Here is a 15,474-nt window from a genome sequence, read left to right on the forward strand (position 1 = left end):
TTTCTTAGGCTTAAATTAATATTATATATATTCTTCTGAGGGGCTTCTTTATAATCCCAAACGTCAACCTATTTGAAGCTTTATAACCACCTTCTTTATTCTGCTAGGTATCTTCTTAGTTCTTTAAGTCTTTGGCTTGCTCTTCTAACACTCTCTCTCTTTCTCCTTCCCTCCCTCTTTCTTGGCTGCCCTTGCTGGGATCTACAGATGTAATGCAAGAAAGTAAGTGACTATGTTGCCTTTATTGTGCAGAAACTTGCTTAAATATACCTTACCTATTACATATATAGATTGTAAGCTCTACGGGGCAGGGACCTCCATCCTCTTGTGTCTTTGACTCTTAACTTATTACAATTGTATCTTTTATTTATTTGTGCTTATTGTAATACTTTGTATTTATCTATTTTAATACCCCTGTTTATATTAATGTATTCTACTGTACAGCGCTGCGTACATAAGTAGCGCTTTATAAATAAAGTTATACATACATACATACATACATACATACCTACCTTAAATATAATGGAATAATGTATGGAGAAAAGGCACTTGACCTTGAAGTCACAGGGCCAAGCAGTGACATTCTTTAATCTCCCAACCAAGATGGCCTGTTGAAACAAATTGAAACAAGACCTATTGCCCATTTATATTTTTTTAGGATTTAAAGATCTTCCTGGTTGAGCACAGGTATTAAAATGCTTTCTTACATAAGTGGAATTTGGTAACTAAAGGTTATATTTATAAAGATGGAATCTTCAGCATTGTATACCTATTGGGAACATTTTGTTCATTATTTCCTACCTTGTTACTGAGGTGTTGTTTTGTCTTTTCACAGTCATGTATCCACCTGTGATTACTGAGCAGTCCCCAGAAAAGTATGTGTTGTACCCCAATGATGACATTGTGCTCAAGTGTGAAGCCAAGAGAAACGCCAAGGCAAAGTAAGTTGCGCTTGTGTCAAGTAAATGGAATCCTTTTGTATAGGAAGGAGAGATTTGATTTCTGTCAGAGTGAGCTTTTGGGAAACAATGGAGATATATTGTATAACAGTTAAGAACCCCCATTTAGGTAGAAGCCAACCAACCCAATACATCACAGTGCGATTAAAGTACTGTACCTCTCTAGCTGAATTGAGTTGAGACTCTTGGGTTCTGGGTATGAGATACTTGTTGGTGTTGAAACCTTCAACAACCTCATACAAAGTCTACTATGAAGATACACCAATATTATATGACTGATATCTCTATATCAGCATATAGAACCAAATATTACACCAGAACTGGGGAGAGGTCCATTAGACTTAGAACACTACAATACCAAAGGGCAAAGATCTATAATAAGAGTCACTGCAAGAGGCAGACTGCTACAAAGGGGTAGATCCCGGGCAGGTCCAGACTGGAGTACAGAATATGCCCTGGTATTTCAAGTACACCAAGACCAATACCATACAGCTCCCACAGGCCCAATAAATAGTGATTGTCTATGGCATCTTTCAGCAGACTCTCAGAATTCACAAATTGCCAGTCTTAGTCTTGTGTGGTGTATTGAAGCTGTTTTTGTGCATAACCGGACATGACTAGGTGCGTGTATGGTGCCCATGGTTTCCAAAGGCAGCCCTCTCAATCATATTTAGTTTAGAAAGGAGAGATCTCTGCTTCTTCTATAGTTTTAAGAAATGCCCCTCCCCAGCTGCATTCTCCCATTAGGTGGGCATATCAGGAAAAGATCCGCTCATTTTGTGACCTCGCCAAACGATCTTACCGTGTATAGCCACCTTTAAGTTTGCTCACATTTAGCAACTCCTAGTAACCAGTCAGATTTTTGTTTTTAAACAGCTGACCAGTAAATTCCATGTGCTGATTGGTTGCCATGGGTTAATAGACAAACAGCTAACTTAAGACCATTTATTACTGTAACACCTTTTTGGCTAAAATTGACAAATTCCAGTTATGGGTAGAGAATGGGGGTACATCAGACTCCTCTTCAGCAGGATGGGCCTTTGCTAAAAGAAAGTTACTATATGGAGGGTGTTGTTTAACTACACCTCCCACTGCAATGTGTAAGTGTGAAATGCAGCAAATAAGCAAATGGACACCACAAGCTCTTGATGAACTAATTAACAACTGGTTTATTTATGCACACAAAGATGGTATAGCGGGGTTCAGCAATTATACTCACAGCACATGAGGTGTTAAAGCAAGGCAGACTCAATAGATGGTACAATAGATATGGAACAGTTCTGCACCACTGTGGATAGTATTGGGAAATAGTCTTTTGTCCTTAGGATGTCGACTTATTGGACTGGATCCCAAACAGCCGACAGTGGTTGAGGGATAAGCACTAGCCTGATACCTGTGTCTTAACTGTGGTCCCTACAATAAGGCTGCAGAGCTTGTAAAGGAGAATAATCCTCTAAATTCCTATTTGGATCCAGAAAATGCTCTTACTAAATTGCTCTTTCTAAACGTGCTATAACAGGAGATATTCTGCGCTTGCTGTTCCCTCGTTCATGGAGGTCCCTGCTCCCAGACTTCTATAAGGGTATTTGTCCCTTAGGGCCTAACCTTCTGGGCCGTGTGAATCCCAGGCTTCCTAGAGACACCCTGGTCAGATGCTGCAGGCCAAGAAGGAAGAACCACCCCTTTCCTAACACTATATTAAAGTGTGGTAGGGTGTGGTCTAGCCTTGGGCCAATAATATGGTATATTATAATACCAAATAGTTACATCAATCCTTGCCCAGTAACAAGGAGAAAAGGAAAGATAGGGTTTAAAGTCATAGGGGCACATTAACCCTACATTACCCCCTATCTATTCTGTTTTAGTGTAACTCAGTTACAGGCTTTGTGGCACTGTAACAACTGAGGTGGTAGACCTGTTGCTAGATCTAGATGTATTTGGGGCTCACATCAAATTAATCTTACAATACCCATAGAATTGCTTACAATACAGATCGAATTCCTTTCATCTTTCTTAATTCAAAAAGCCTTTGTTTACATTTAGGATTAGTCTGTAACGATAGAGTGCATTGACTACCACCAGATGTCAGTCAAAGACCGTAATATAATGCCTTCACTAAATGTGGGCCCTGCATTGCTAAAGTCTGGGTTAGACATGGGTATATTTAACACTGGTCGGGTACTTCCATTTGACAGCACCTGTATGGCTTACTTTTTACTTCATTGCAGATATACCTGGAAAAAGGATGGGGAAACGTTTCAGCCAGATAATGACCCAAGAGTCAGTCGCAAGAAAGATTCAGGAACCTTAAACATTTCTGGCAACGGGAACTCAATGAAGGATTTCCAGGGCAAATACCGGTGCTATGCCACCAATGATCTGGGCACAGCCATCTCACACGAGATCCATGTTATCACTGAGAGTAAGTGTCCACTATAACGTTACCTGGTGCCCACCTTTGACCGTGATTCTTTTGTATGAATGTCAGTTGACTAAGAAACTGATAAACATATAAGATTTAGATTTTATAGGGGATAATATCATTGTTAATGTGCCAATAGGAACATTATTACAACTTGAGGATCATCAAGAATAAGATTTGGGGTGAACACTGATTTGCCGTTTTAGCTATTCTTAGAACTGTGATTGAATGGCCATGATCTTGACCAAATGATGGACCTCAAAGGGGCTTGGAACCACTTAATGATTGTTTTTTTTCTGCATCTGTTCTGCTTTGCTGTAAACATGTTCCTATACTTTGGGTTTGCCTTTAAACTGGTTTTCTGACCTTCACGGGGAACACACTGTGTAGGATTCCTGTATTAATACTACCTTTCTAACTGTGTGCTGTTTCCATGGAAGCTGTTTCCCAGCAACCATGGTGAATTAATGATGTCAAGCAGGAAATTAAATTGTATATGCGCTGCAGGTAGCCACCCTCTCTAATAATATAACCCCCTTCTGGTAGAACGTGTAGGAAAACATGTTTAATAAGAATTCTTTTAAGGAGGGGTATTGTATAAACATAGTTGAAAGCCTGTGAAAAGTGAAGGAGAAGTAGGACATAGGGAGGTTGATGTAAGATAGAAGAAGCCAGAGAATCCATTTTGCTCTTTATCCTCTCACAGAGCTGACAAACAGAGAATGTTCAGCCATTCACACTGGTTTTACAATTAATATCCCTGACACAGGCACTCACACACTTGGGTCAATCCACAAGAATAGCATTTTGGTTGAGGAGATACCCTGCTTAATTATGAGCCAAGAAGAAAGAATTTGGGAAACTCTTAAAATTCCCATTTGCATGAACCCCACTAGGCTGAAGCTCACCCACTGGGTATTAAAGCACATCCAGGAGCCAGTTATCCTCCTTTAGTTTTTTTGGAGAGGGGGTGAAAACTGGGGTACACGGAAGAACCCCACCCAAATACAGGGAAACCTCCACACAGGGAGTGTAAGGCAGCAATTCTACTCTCCATACCAACATGCTCTATATGTTAGATGGATGAGGGAGCCTATGAGGGATTCAAGTGAGCATGGCACTGTGAATGATTGCACTTTAGTGTAAAGACACGCATACATGGGGTGATCCTCTATGATTGGTCTGAAAAATGCGATGTACCAGTTATTCAAGCTGATGGCCCAGATGATCATAACAGCTGTGGCTCCTCTTCACTTCTTTATCCACTGATGCACCAACCAACATGGGACGTCGTCAGATGACATTTTCAAACCCACCTCATTGTCAAACCATCTATGGTACATAGATATCGATCAGAGAATTCCAACCAGTATACACATACCCCAGAATTATATGAAACTGGTGAGATCAGCCTGCCAGGGAGGACAGTCCACCATAGCCACCTATTACCAAAGTGTATAAATTATCTGACTGAAACTCCTGAGAAGTTGCAAACTAGCACAGAGGAGTTATCTCAACTATAGAGTACTACCAATGTACCAGAAGGTGTACCTAGGCTCATTCTTATTGCCTACTTAGGGAAATGAAAAACCAACTTGCACCTTGAATGCTTTTTCTAATTTCTTTCTAAAAGGAACTGTAACAATGGAGAAGCTAGAGCTTGCAGAACTTAGAAATGACTCCCTTTGCACAAGTCTTTAGCGACCCACCTGTCATTTTTTGTACGTTTTAATTTTATATCTGATCTGTAAACCATCTACTATGTTGCTATGTTACATACTGTATATTGCCCTGGGAATAGATTATTACTAACGAGCCATCCAGCCGTTTAATCGCAGCACAGATTAGAAGACAGATACCTGCATGCAACAAACAGGTACAAAGACTGACAGATGTGATTAGAATTTAAAGCTACCATAGAATAAATATTTCTTTTAGCAGAACATAGTGCCTTATATCATACTGACTGCATTGCTAACTACTTATGTTTTTAGTTTGCCAGAATATCTACAAACACACGCTTAACAAAATATTCTCCTTTTTTCTCTTAAGGCACCCCAAAATGGCAAAAAGAACTGATCCGCCCTCTTGATATTGAAGAGGGAGCCTCGCTAATATTACCATGTAACCCACCTAAAAGCGCAGTGCCCCCACGAGTTATCTGGATGAACAGCAGTAAGTGAAAAGCCGACATATTAAATGCACAGTGATATTGCCTTCTCCTTATCCTGATAAACCTTCCTGTAGTCTGAAGCTGGGCATACACGGTATGTAGTGATGAGCAAATCTGTCCCGTTTCGCTTCGCTGAAAAATGTGCGAATCTTTCAAAAGATTCGCAAAACAGTGGAAAATTCGGGAAACAGCGAAAATGTTGCGCGTCAAAAAAAATGTGTCGCCCGCGGCTATTCTTTTGTCGCTCGCGGCTATCATTTCGTCGCGCACCTATTATTTTGTCGCTCGCAGCTATTATTTCGTCGCCCGCGGCTATTAATTCGACGCTCGCGGCTATTATTTAGTTGCGAGGCTATTAGTTTGTCGCCTGCGGCTATTCTTTTGACGCCCGCGACAATTTTTGGACGCATGGCGAATTTTTCTGCGGCGAATTTTTTCATCCGTTTCGTGAAACAATCCGCCAATGGCAAAACGCGGAAATTCGCCGCGAATCCATGCCTGGCGAAACATTTCGCCCATCACTAATCACCTTGTTTCACTAGGTTGGATCATAGTGAAGACCTGTGCAGACCTGTAAGGATCCAACAAGATTTTCCAACCTGCTCAATAGATATCTTGATGATTTTCTGCCAGATATTGGCCCACCTTTAGTAACACAGAAAAAACAATCACAGCAAACCATTTTTTTTTATAATGTCAAAGAGAGAAGGGTGGGGTCTGAAGTTAAAGCAGTTTTGTCTTCTTCTTTCTGTAGATTTGTTGCACATCACACAGGATGAGCGGGTGTCAATGGGTGTGAATGGGAATCTGTATTTCTCCAATGTACAAAAGCAAGATGAACATCCTGACTACATCTGTCACGCCCAGTTTGTTGGTGCCCGTACCATTGTGCAGAAGGAGGCGATATCTATCAAAGTCAGACCCAGTAAGTACAGTGTATGTGAGACATGCTGCAAAGGGAGATGTTCAGTAGGTAAAGAATGGTGTTGAGATGTTCTGAGGAAGAGTAACGCTGCAATGTTCTGCAGGGGAAGGTCTGTGTTGAGATATTCTGCCTGACTTTAATATTCCATTTTTTTCTTGACAGCAAATTCTGTGAAATTTCGAAAACCAGAAATGATGTTACCCGAGGGCTCCATGAGCACTGTTCTGGCATTAAGGGACCAACCTTTGCAGCTGGAGTGCATAGCTGAAGGACTGTAAGTCTAACTTTGCTTGGTTTTTCAGGGTTCATGGACACATTAATAGCATGTGTGCCCATATACAGGCTTGGTAGCCGCTTTATTCTTAGAGAGGCTTATGTACCATCAATTGAAGAGGGGAATCAGCTGAACATACTCCCAATGTATTGACCAGGGCGCAAGGGATATTTACACTTCCCAATGCAGGGGAAAGTGTAAACCAAGTACCACCATTCTTCTACTGCCCTTCTCTAAAGTTGGCCATACAGGGGTAGATTTAAGCTGCCAATTTGGGCGCTGTGAATTTGTCATGCATCATGGGAATTTGGTATCTGGTTTTAAAGGGAATGAGCTGGCATGCTGTAACTATGCAATGAGGGTTTAGGGTTTATATAATACATCTCCCATAATAAAGGGATTAACTTTATATTATAATATATATATAAAATGTGATTTCATACAGATTATTCTTTCTTCTACTTTCCTGGCAGCCCTACCCCAGAGATTGAGTGGATTCCCCTCCTTGGCTCCACTTACAATGAGCGCATTCAATTTGATGACTTTAAGAAGACCCTTCACATTGACAAGGTGCAAGATGAGGATGATGGGGACTATCAGTGCATTGCCAAGAACACCCAGGGCAGCTCCAGCCATACCTTCACAGTGGTTGTTGAGTGTGAGTGACGGGGACTGATATCAATCATTGCTAGTACATGGCATGTATGGGATGCACTTGGCCATGAGGTATGGGGCACAATATCTGCCCCTGTACCTGCTTAATGTAAACCCCTTTGCCAAACCACTGTAATTAGTTCTATTCAGACATTTAGTTGCATGGGGCTCCAAGATTTCTGATGGTGGCCCCAACTGGGAAAAATGGCTACTAGAGCACAGGAGGAGTATAAATGGTGCAATGTTTGTTGCATTAGAAATATCACCCAATCACAAACTTTAAAACAAATATCTGGTTACTGCCCATAGCCTATGAGATATAGAGGAAACTTGCTGCTGTTGGGCTCCCAAAAGTCCATTTTTAAGCTAGCGGTGTGCAGAAGCCTGATCATTGACACGCTCATAGCTAAAGATGAAGGCCATGGTGGCTACCTGGTACTGGGGCTGACAAGCACAGCCAAGCAGATTTTCTTGAGGGACATGAACTCCAACTCAAAGCTAAATGATCCTCCATCATTTCATGTTTATATGTTTCACACTTAAAGGAATTTTGCCCCTCTTTTCCCAGCTGCCCCTTACTGGATTAATAAACCAGAGGATGGAATCTATGCACCGGGTGAGGATATTATACTGCACTGTGAAGTCGGAGGGAAACCCAAACCTAAGGTCACATGGAAGATTAACGGTAAATCTTTGAAAGGTGAGTTCCATGTTGAGAGATCATAGCACTTGCTCATTCTGCACATGATATGGAGTATATAACCGCTGGGGGGGGGGGTCTGAAAATAAAATGCCCATGGAATCTCATTCTCCTCACCTTCACTCACATTTTCCCTTGTTCCTTTGTGTTACTCCCCAATTACCTTGTATGTGTATATTATTTTATTTGTATATCTTTATACAAGCCTTGTCACATTCTCTCTTTGCTTCCTTCTTTCTTTCTTTGTATATATATATATATATATATATATATATATTAGGCGCCCCTTTCTTAGCTTAGCACAGCACCTTCCTAGCTATGAGCTAGGGGCTAAACCACCTGAACCCCAACATAAACCCCAACACAGCCTATTTAGCAGCCTAAAAGTCTAGGGTATGTAGTTCACACAGTTGTTGTCCAAGAGAATAATAGCTGATGCTATTACCTCCCTGTAACATGTCTGTACCCCTTACTAAACAATGGCCAAAAGCAAGAACAAGCCAGTTGGCTTTGCTGCCTATTTATTTCCTCTGCTGATGGTGAAATCTCATTTCTTCCAGCTTCAGCAGAGGTCATTACACCTAAAACTCTTATACTAACCCCTCCCAAGCCCCAGTAGATCTCCTGAGTTTGTCACTACCTATGCTCTCTATCTCCTGCCCACTTAACCATTTCTACCTTCTCAGAATTGATATTTACTCTTCCAGGTCACTCAAACTTAGGAAATATTCCCTATTCTTAGGAGTTATTTGCCTTAGGTTAACTTTTAGTATGATGTAGAGTGTAATATTCAGAGGCAATTTGCAGTTGGTACTCATTTTATTTATTTGTGGTCTTTTAATATTTTACTTTTTGTTCACCAGCTTTTCAGTTTGGAATTTCAGCAGCTATCTGGTTGCTAGGGTACAATTTACCTAAACAGCCAAAGAGCAGTTTGAATGGCTGCTGGGGTCATGTCTTGAAATATATATGTGCATTTTTTCTGACCTGCCCTACTTCAGCAATTATGTTGGAACACCCCCCTTATCTTTTAATTGAATACATGATAATACAACATCCCTTTTGCCTATTTCCCAATGTCTAGAGTTAAATCTCCTTTCCTCTTCCAATGTTATGTAGACTCAGATCTATACCACAACTGGAAGCTGATAGATGGAAGTCTGGTCTTAAACAACATGCAACTCAACGACACGTCTGTTGTTCAATGCGAAGCCCGCAACAAACATGGAAACCTCCTCGCCAATGCTTTTGTCTATGTAGTTGGTGAGTCAGTTGCTATCTGTATATGCAAGAGGAGATCGGATTACTCTTTGTCTGTATAGGAAATCTTTATAAGATAGTAATAAAGCTCAATGTGGGAACAGAAGAATCCTTACTGATGCAAACATCTTTGTGAGCATGACCTGTGCATTTCTGCTCTGTGCTCTTGCACCTCGTTACTGTTAACATTGCCTCTTACTTGCCCCCCCTACAGAACTGCCCCCACAGATCCTCACCAGAAACGATGAGCAGTACATTGTAGTCGAAAAGACAAATGTCTCAATGGACTGTAGAGCTTTTGGGACTCCTTTTCCAACGATCCAATGGTAAGGAGAGAAGATATTATTTTATAAGCACTCCAGTTGCCAATTACATATGTAGCAGCAGGCTTAAAGGGGTGGTTCACCGTCCAGTTAACCAGTATCAGACTGGGCCGCCAGGGCACCCGGAAAAAATCCAGTGGGCCTCGGCAGCCCAGACCCGATCCCCTGTGGGGGAAAGGAGGGGTGTGTGTGAAGGCAGTGGGGGCCCAGTCCGAACTTTTAATATAAATAAATAATAAATATAATAAAAAATAAAAATGATAAAAAAAATAAACAAAGACCAATTGCAACTTGTTTTTTAAACAATTAATTTAACAACCCCTTTAACATGCCAGGTTAATTCTGGTAAATAAAAGCACTATTTGTATCAAGGAGTGCTTGCTTCTGTATATAGTGGTGTCTGCCTGCCTTGTAACAATTTTTGTAATCTCCTCTTCTAACAATTTTTGCTTGAGGCCAGTCCAAAGCAATGACTTTAGTTACACCGGATCAATAAAAGAGGTAGACTTATGAGGTTTACAAACCTCAAGGGATTATACAAGACACATTCTTATAAATCAGTAGACTCCCCAGTATATGTTGCAGGTGCACTGCCCTGGGCCTTCAGCAAGATGAGAGGATGAGCCTGTGAGTCTGGCCTCTGAGTGCTAGACATAGGCGGATGGTGGTTTTTTGTTTGGGGGGGATAAAAATGTTGCGTATCTATATACAATAACAGTTACCACACTAACACAGACACGCATTTTTTACATGCGTTTTCCTGCGCTGGATCTTGCATGTGTTTCAGCGCAGGAGAACACAAAATAAACGCAGGCCTGTATTTCCTATATGACTGTATTCACTGTGGCACAGGCAAGCGTGGAATGCAGGATGAATGCAACTTGCTGTGTTAGGAGCTTCGCTGGGCCACAAAGAGTACAGCCTAATAGGATATATAGGCCTGCATTTCTTCCTGTGCTGAAACACATGAAAGATCCAGCACAGGGAAACGCAGGGAAAAACACTTGTCTGTGTGAGCCATGAACAATTTCAGCAAGGCCCTAATTAATGAGTCATTTTAATGTATCTTGGTAGAACTGGTCAACTTACTAATATTTTAGTGCCCTAAATTGATTTTGCTATGGGGCCCGGTAACATCTAGTTATGCCACTGAGGGGGAGATAAAGGAAAATAATTACCCATTTTATTAGAAAAATACATTGGGCGGAATAAAAGTAGCTCACCTATATTAGAAATTGCCTGCAGTATACCTATGTCCTCCTACTTTGATATCTAAAAGAGAATAAATGGAACTTGAAACCAAGATCATGGTTTGCTTTTACAGAAGGACAGTAACCTACAACCAATCAGTGACTAATTGTGTACAGACAGCTGCAAGAAGAATAATGAAAACTATAATCTGATTTGTTGCCATGGCTTACTGTGATTACTGAGCTCCACTTGTTCCTCCTATATCAGTTTGCTATGGGACCTATTGGTGTATGTAGGATAAATGATGTGCTGTGTCTGTAGATCATCTTCCCCTCTATGCCCCACAGGGAGAGTGATCTGGAAGACAACCTGTTTGCCCTTGATCAGTTTTCCATGCACACTAATGGGACACTGACCATAACGGGAGTGGCGAAGGAAGATGAAGGAATATATCGGTGCACTGCCAGCAACAACCAGGGAAATGTCAGCATCTCTGCCTACTTAGATGTCAGAAGTAAGTCAGCGTGAAAACTATTCCATAAAGATCGCCTGGTCCAGTTAACAAAAAACAACCAATCAAATGCAAGCTTTGATTGTTATATCTGCTCTGGACCAGTGATATCTAATGGCTAATTGGTTGCTTCTGGATACAGGACCAGGCTGCATTTAGCATGTTTTATCTTTCATTTTAGGGGAACATAGGCACTGAAGTACAAGGTCTTGACAGCCCCCCCAGTGGGCTGACTCTCCCTACACGCTAAACACCCTGCGTGGGCTGTCACCACCCAGTTCTTTAAGTGTCCCTATGGGAAAAGGACACAACTTCCCTTAGGGGAGTATTAGAAATGAGCAAGTTAAAGAGCATTGTGGTGTCTCTGCACATCCTCCAAGACTTGAATCTCTGTTTAAGCTGCAATACCTGCTGCCCCCAATAACTGCTGCCCCCAATTTGCCTCAGAATAAACAAACTCCTTATTGACTTCCAAAGGGCATCAAGTCCAGTCCTTGTAAAAAAACATCAGTGACTTGGTATTTTTTCATTTTCTCAAACCTGCCTATTGTCACAACTACTATATTTTAATCTTAAAAATTTCTTGTTTTTTTATATATTTATATTATATTTACAAACAATAAAGTATATTTGTTTTGCAACCTCTAGAAGAGAATTTCAAATCTTTGCAAAACATTCAATTGTGAGACATACAAAACGCTGGAATTTGAATATATGTGCAGGTTACAAAAAACCCTGTAAATGGGTGAAATAGATTATTGGACTTGTACTTGTACTTCTTCAAGTAACTGTTATATTGGGTTTCCTCTATATTATTTTCCCCTTAGACGCTACTAAGATCATTACTCCCCCTATGGAGCAGCATGCAAGAAAAGGTGGAAAAGCGATTTTTCAGTGCAAAGTGGAATTTGATCCCAAAATGAGTGATAAAATAATACAGTGGAGGAAAAATGGCAATGAGATAAAAGAAGATGCCGACAATGATAAGTAAGCTTTATTAAGGGGCACCTACTGGGGAGAGGTTTGGGGTTATTGAATTAGTCTTCAAATCGGAAGTGAATAAAGCTATTGTTAGCTGGCATTGCCCAGATACAGCTGGAGCGCATCTTGTGAGGCACAACTCCAGTACTGTACAAATGTATCAGAAGGCTGACTTTCTTTTTCTGGGTTCCCAGGTACTTCATTGAGGACTACACCCTAAGTATCTCCAATGTACAAGAGAGCGACCATGGGATGTATACCTGTGCGGCCCACACTGAACTGGATGCCGTAGAACTGACTGCCGAACTGGTGGTGATTGGTGAGAATTCCCTTATGTGCCCTGTTTGTAAGTGGGTGGGGGTACAAGGCAAGCAGATTTGAATACACTTTGTGCTATATATGTATATATAAGGGTTAAACCTTTGAAGAAGAGAAGTGGAATATAAAAAGTGTCTTAGACTAATTCAAATATTATATACTGTTGCTCTACAGTGGTAAAACTGGTGAGTTTGCTTAAGAAACCCCACTATAGTTTATATAAATAAACTACTGTTTATAGCCATGGGGGCAGCCATTCAAACTGGAAAAAAGGAGAAAAGACACAGGTTACATAACAGATTACAGATAGAGTACAATGATATTTTATCAGTTATCTGCTATAAAAACCTGTGCCTTTTCTTCTTTTTTCCAGCTTCTTTTTCCAACAGTATTTAATATATTAATTACTTTGATAGATTTTTATTTTTTGCTGTTACTGTTCTTTTAACCAAGCCCACTTTACAGTTTGTTACACCCAGGTCTGGACTGGGACTCAAAGTAGGCCCTGGCATTACAAGTACACAGTGGCCCAAACAGCCTCCCAAAAGCCCTATAAATAGTGTCCGTCTATGGCATCTTATAACAGCCCCTCTGGCCTAATAACAAGTCTTTAACACACTACTGTTACTGTTCTTCATAGTCTTGTCTTGGTCTTTCCAGATCTTCCCGAAGCTCCTTTTGATTTGGAGCTTTCTAACGCACAGGAAACCAGTATAACGCTCACCTGGACCCCAGGCAACGATAACAACAGTCCCATTGAGGGTAGGATATTTTACTGGCCTGTATTAATTTATTCCATGCTGTGCGTTTCTGTAGAGATGGCTCACTTTCTCTTCTTCCTTGTCCATCAGAATTCATTATCGAGTATGAGGAAGACAGCTTTGAACCAGGAGTATGGCATGAACTCACTAGAGTGGACGGGGATATGTTTAATGTTGATTTGGATCTCTCTCCCTATGTCAACTACCAGTTCCGAGTGATTGCAGTGAATGAGGTTGGACCTAGCAATGGAAGCAACCCATCAGATCGTTATGAGACTCCTGCATTTGGTAATAATTAGCAGTAGAATGATAAAAAGGTAGTATAGTGTTTAAGGCTGTGGATCTTGTATTGTTACCTTAGAATGGCTGATGGGATAAACTGAACCTGTTAGCTTTGGTCACTTCTATTTTTGGGGCAACTCACCACCATGTTCATGCAAAATGGTGGTACATACTCATGGTGGGCTCCCATTCTCTCAAGAGCATCACACTGTTATAGGGCAGAAAGAAGAAAAACCTACCCTATATGCCCTATAACGGCATGGCCCACTTGTACAAGTATGTGAAATGATTTGAGTTGCTAGAGATGGTGGGATGGCTTCTGTTGTAGGAACCTTATCAATATCACTATTCTAGAGTTTGCTTCTAGTCTGATGGACACAAATTGTTGCCAGTCTTTTGCAACAATTATTTATTATAGCCCACCCTCTTATCATCCATAGACAACTGCTACATGGCTAAAGGCCCCCACTTTAGCTGTTGTAAACAGCCAATGTCCCCTCGTGGCACACAAGTTATGACATAGGCCTAAAAACCACCGTCCATTCTGGGCCCCCAAGATGTAATATTTTACACACACAATCAGCCAGAAATTAGAAGGAATTGTAGCTGAACCAGCCTTGTTGGAGGCAGCTAAGTCCCTGGGACATCTTTGATCTGGAACCCCACTGGAGGTAGCTAGGAAATGTTCAATAGTGCAAGTTGAATTTGGATTGATAAGAAGGTGGGCTATAAACCATTGTCACAACAGACTGGCAACAAGTTGTGTCCATCAGACTAGAAGCAAGTTCTAGAATAGTGATATTGATAAGGTATAAAGTTCCTCCAACAGAATCCTTCCCACCATCTATAGCAACTCCAAATCATTTCACATACTTTTACAAGTGGGCCATGCCGTGATAGGGCTGTGATCGGTACTTACTGATTTGGTCTCCAGTCTTAAGTGCCGACTTCTACACTGGAACAGAGGCACTCATTAATACTTTCAAGCATAATGTAATGGTGACTACATGATGTCCACATGTTAAGCCCTTAGATGCTTTGCAGAGTTTTGTAGGAGACTGCTAAAGCAAGGCTGCCCAATCGTATTGTCTTCTGTTAAATTGCTTAACCCTATTTTACCAATAGTACTGAAATTCTATGATAATGGTGAAGGCAAACTCATGGGATATGTCGTCAAAATGTCATTGTGGTTGCTCTGAAAGGCCCCTGATTTAGTCACAAGTATATAAAGGGAGCAGCAGTAAATGTGTGTTTCTTTCTATCCTGACACAACTCTAAGCTTGCTTCTAGTTAAAGGATAGTTGCTACACTTCAACTGTTTAATAGCAGTCTTTATATTACAGCTCCAGCAAAGAATCCCAGAGAGGTGAAAGGGGAGGGCACAGAGCCACAAAACATGTACATTTCCTGGAAGGTAAGTGTAGATTGGAGGGCCACCTGGCTACCATTCGACTGACTAGTATTGCTGGAATTAGTGACCTAGCTACTATGCTGTATGGTTCAACTTCGCGGTGGAAGGTACATTGTATGGCTAAGGGTGCAGGTCATTGGATGGGGGCTCAGCTGAATCACATTATATAGCTGGTTGGAATTTTAGAGAGCAAGTAAACGTCTTCCCCCAAATATCACCCTATCTGGCCTTCAGTCTACACCCTGTCAACTAGTTCTTTGGACCCCTGATGCCCCATCGTTTGGGACCATTTTCTTAGAAGCTGAAATTATAGTAAAGGCTGATTTGGT

General features: G+C 41.1%; 1 protein-coding gene across 6 annotated transcripts in view; it reads left to right on the forward strand.

Moving 5' to 3' along the window:
* Positions 1-15,474, forward strand: part of l1cam (L1 cell adhesion molecule) — a 114,558-nt gene that overhangs the window by 85,061 nt on the left and 14,023 nt on the right. For 4 of the 6 annotated variants that reach the window (XM_031906839.1, XM_012967853.3, NM_001102715.1 and 1 more), the window contains 16 exon segments: positions 208-222; positions 836-941; positions 3,188-3,381; positions 5,434-5,556; positions 6,309-6,479; positions 6,642-6,753; positions 7,227-7,411; positions 7,976-8,107; positions 9,227-9,370; positions 9,582-9,693; positions 11,229-11,395; positions 12,220-12,379; positions 12,568-12,692; positions 13,352-13,453; positions 13,543-13,740; positions 15,078-15,148. In XM_031906839.1, coding sequence (XP_031762699.1) covers positions 208-222; positions 836-941; positions 3,188-3,381; positions 5,434-5,556; positions 6,309-6,479; positions 6,642-6,753; positions 7,227-7,411; positions 7,976-8,107; positions 9,227-9,370; positions 9,582-9,693; positions 11,229-11,395; positions 12,220-12,379; positions 12,568-12,692; positions 13,352-13,453; positions 13,543-13,740; positions 15,078-15,148 — 2,117 coding nt within the window. 6 annotated transcript variants of the gene reach the window in all.

This window comes from Xenopus tropicalis, chromosome 8 (genome assembly GCF_000004195.4).
Source record: "Xenopus tropicalis strain Nigerian chromosome 8, UCB_Xtro_10.0, whole genome shotgun sequence".
NCBI lineage: Eukaryota > Metazoa > Chordata > Amphibia > Anura > Pipidae > Xenopus > Xenopus tropicalis.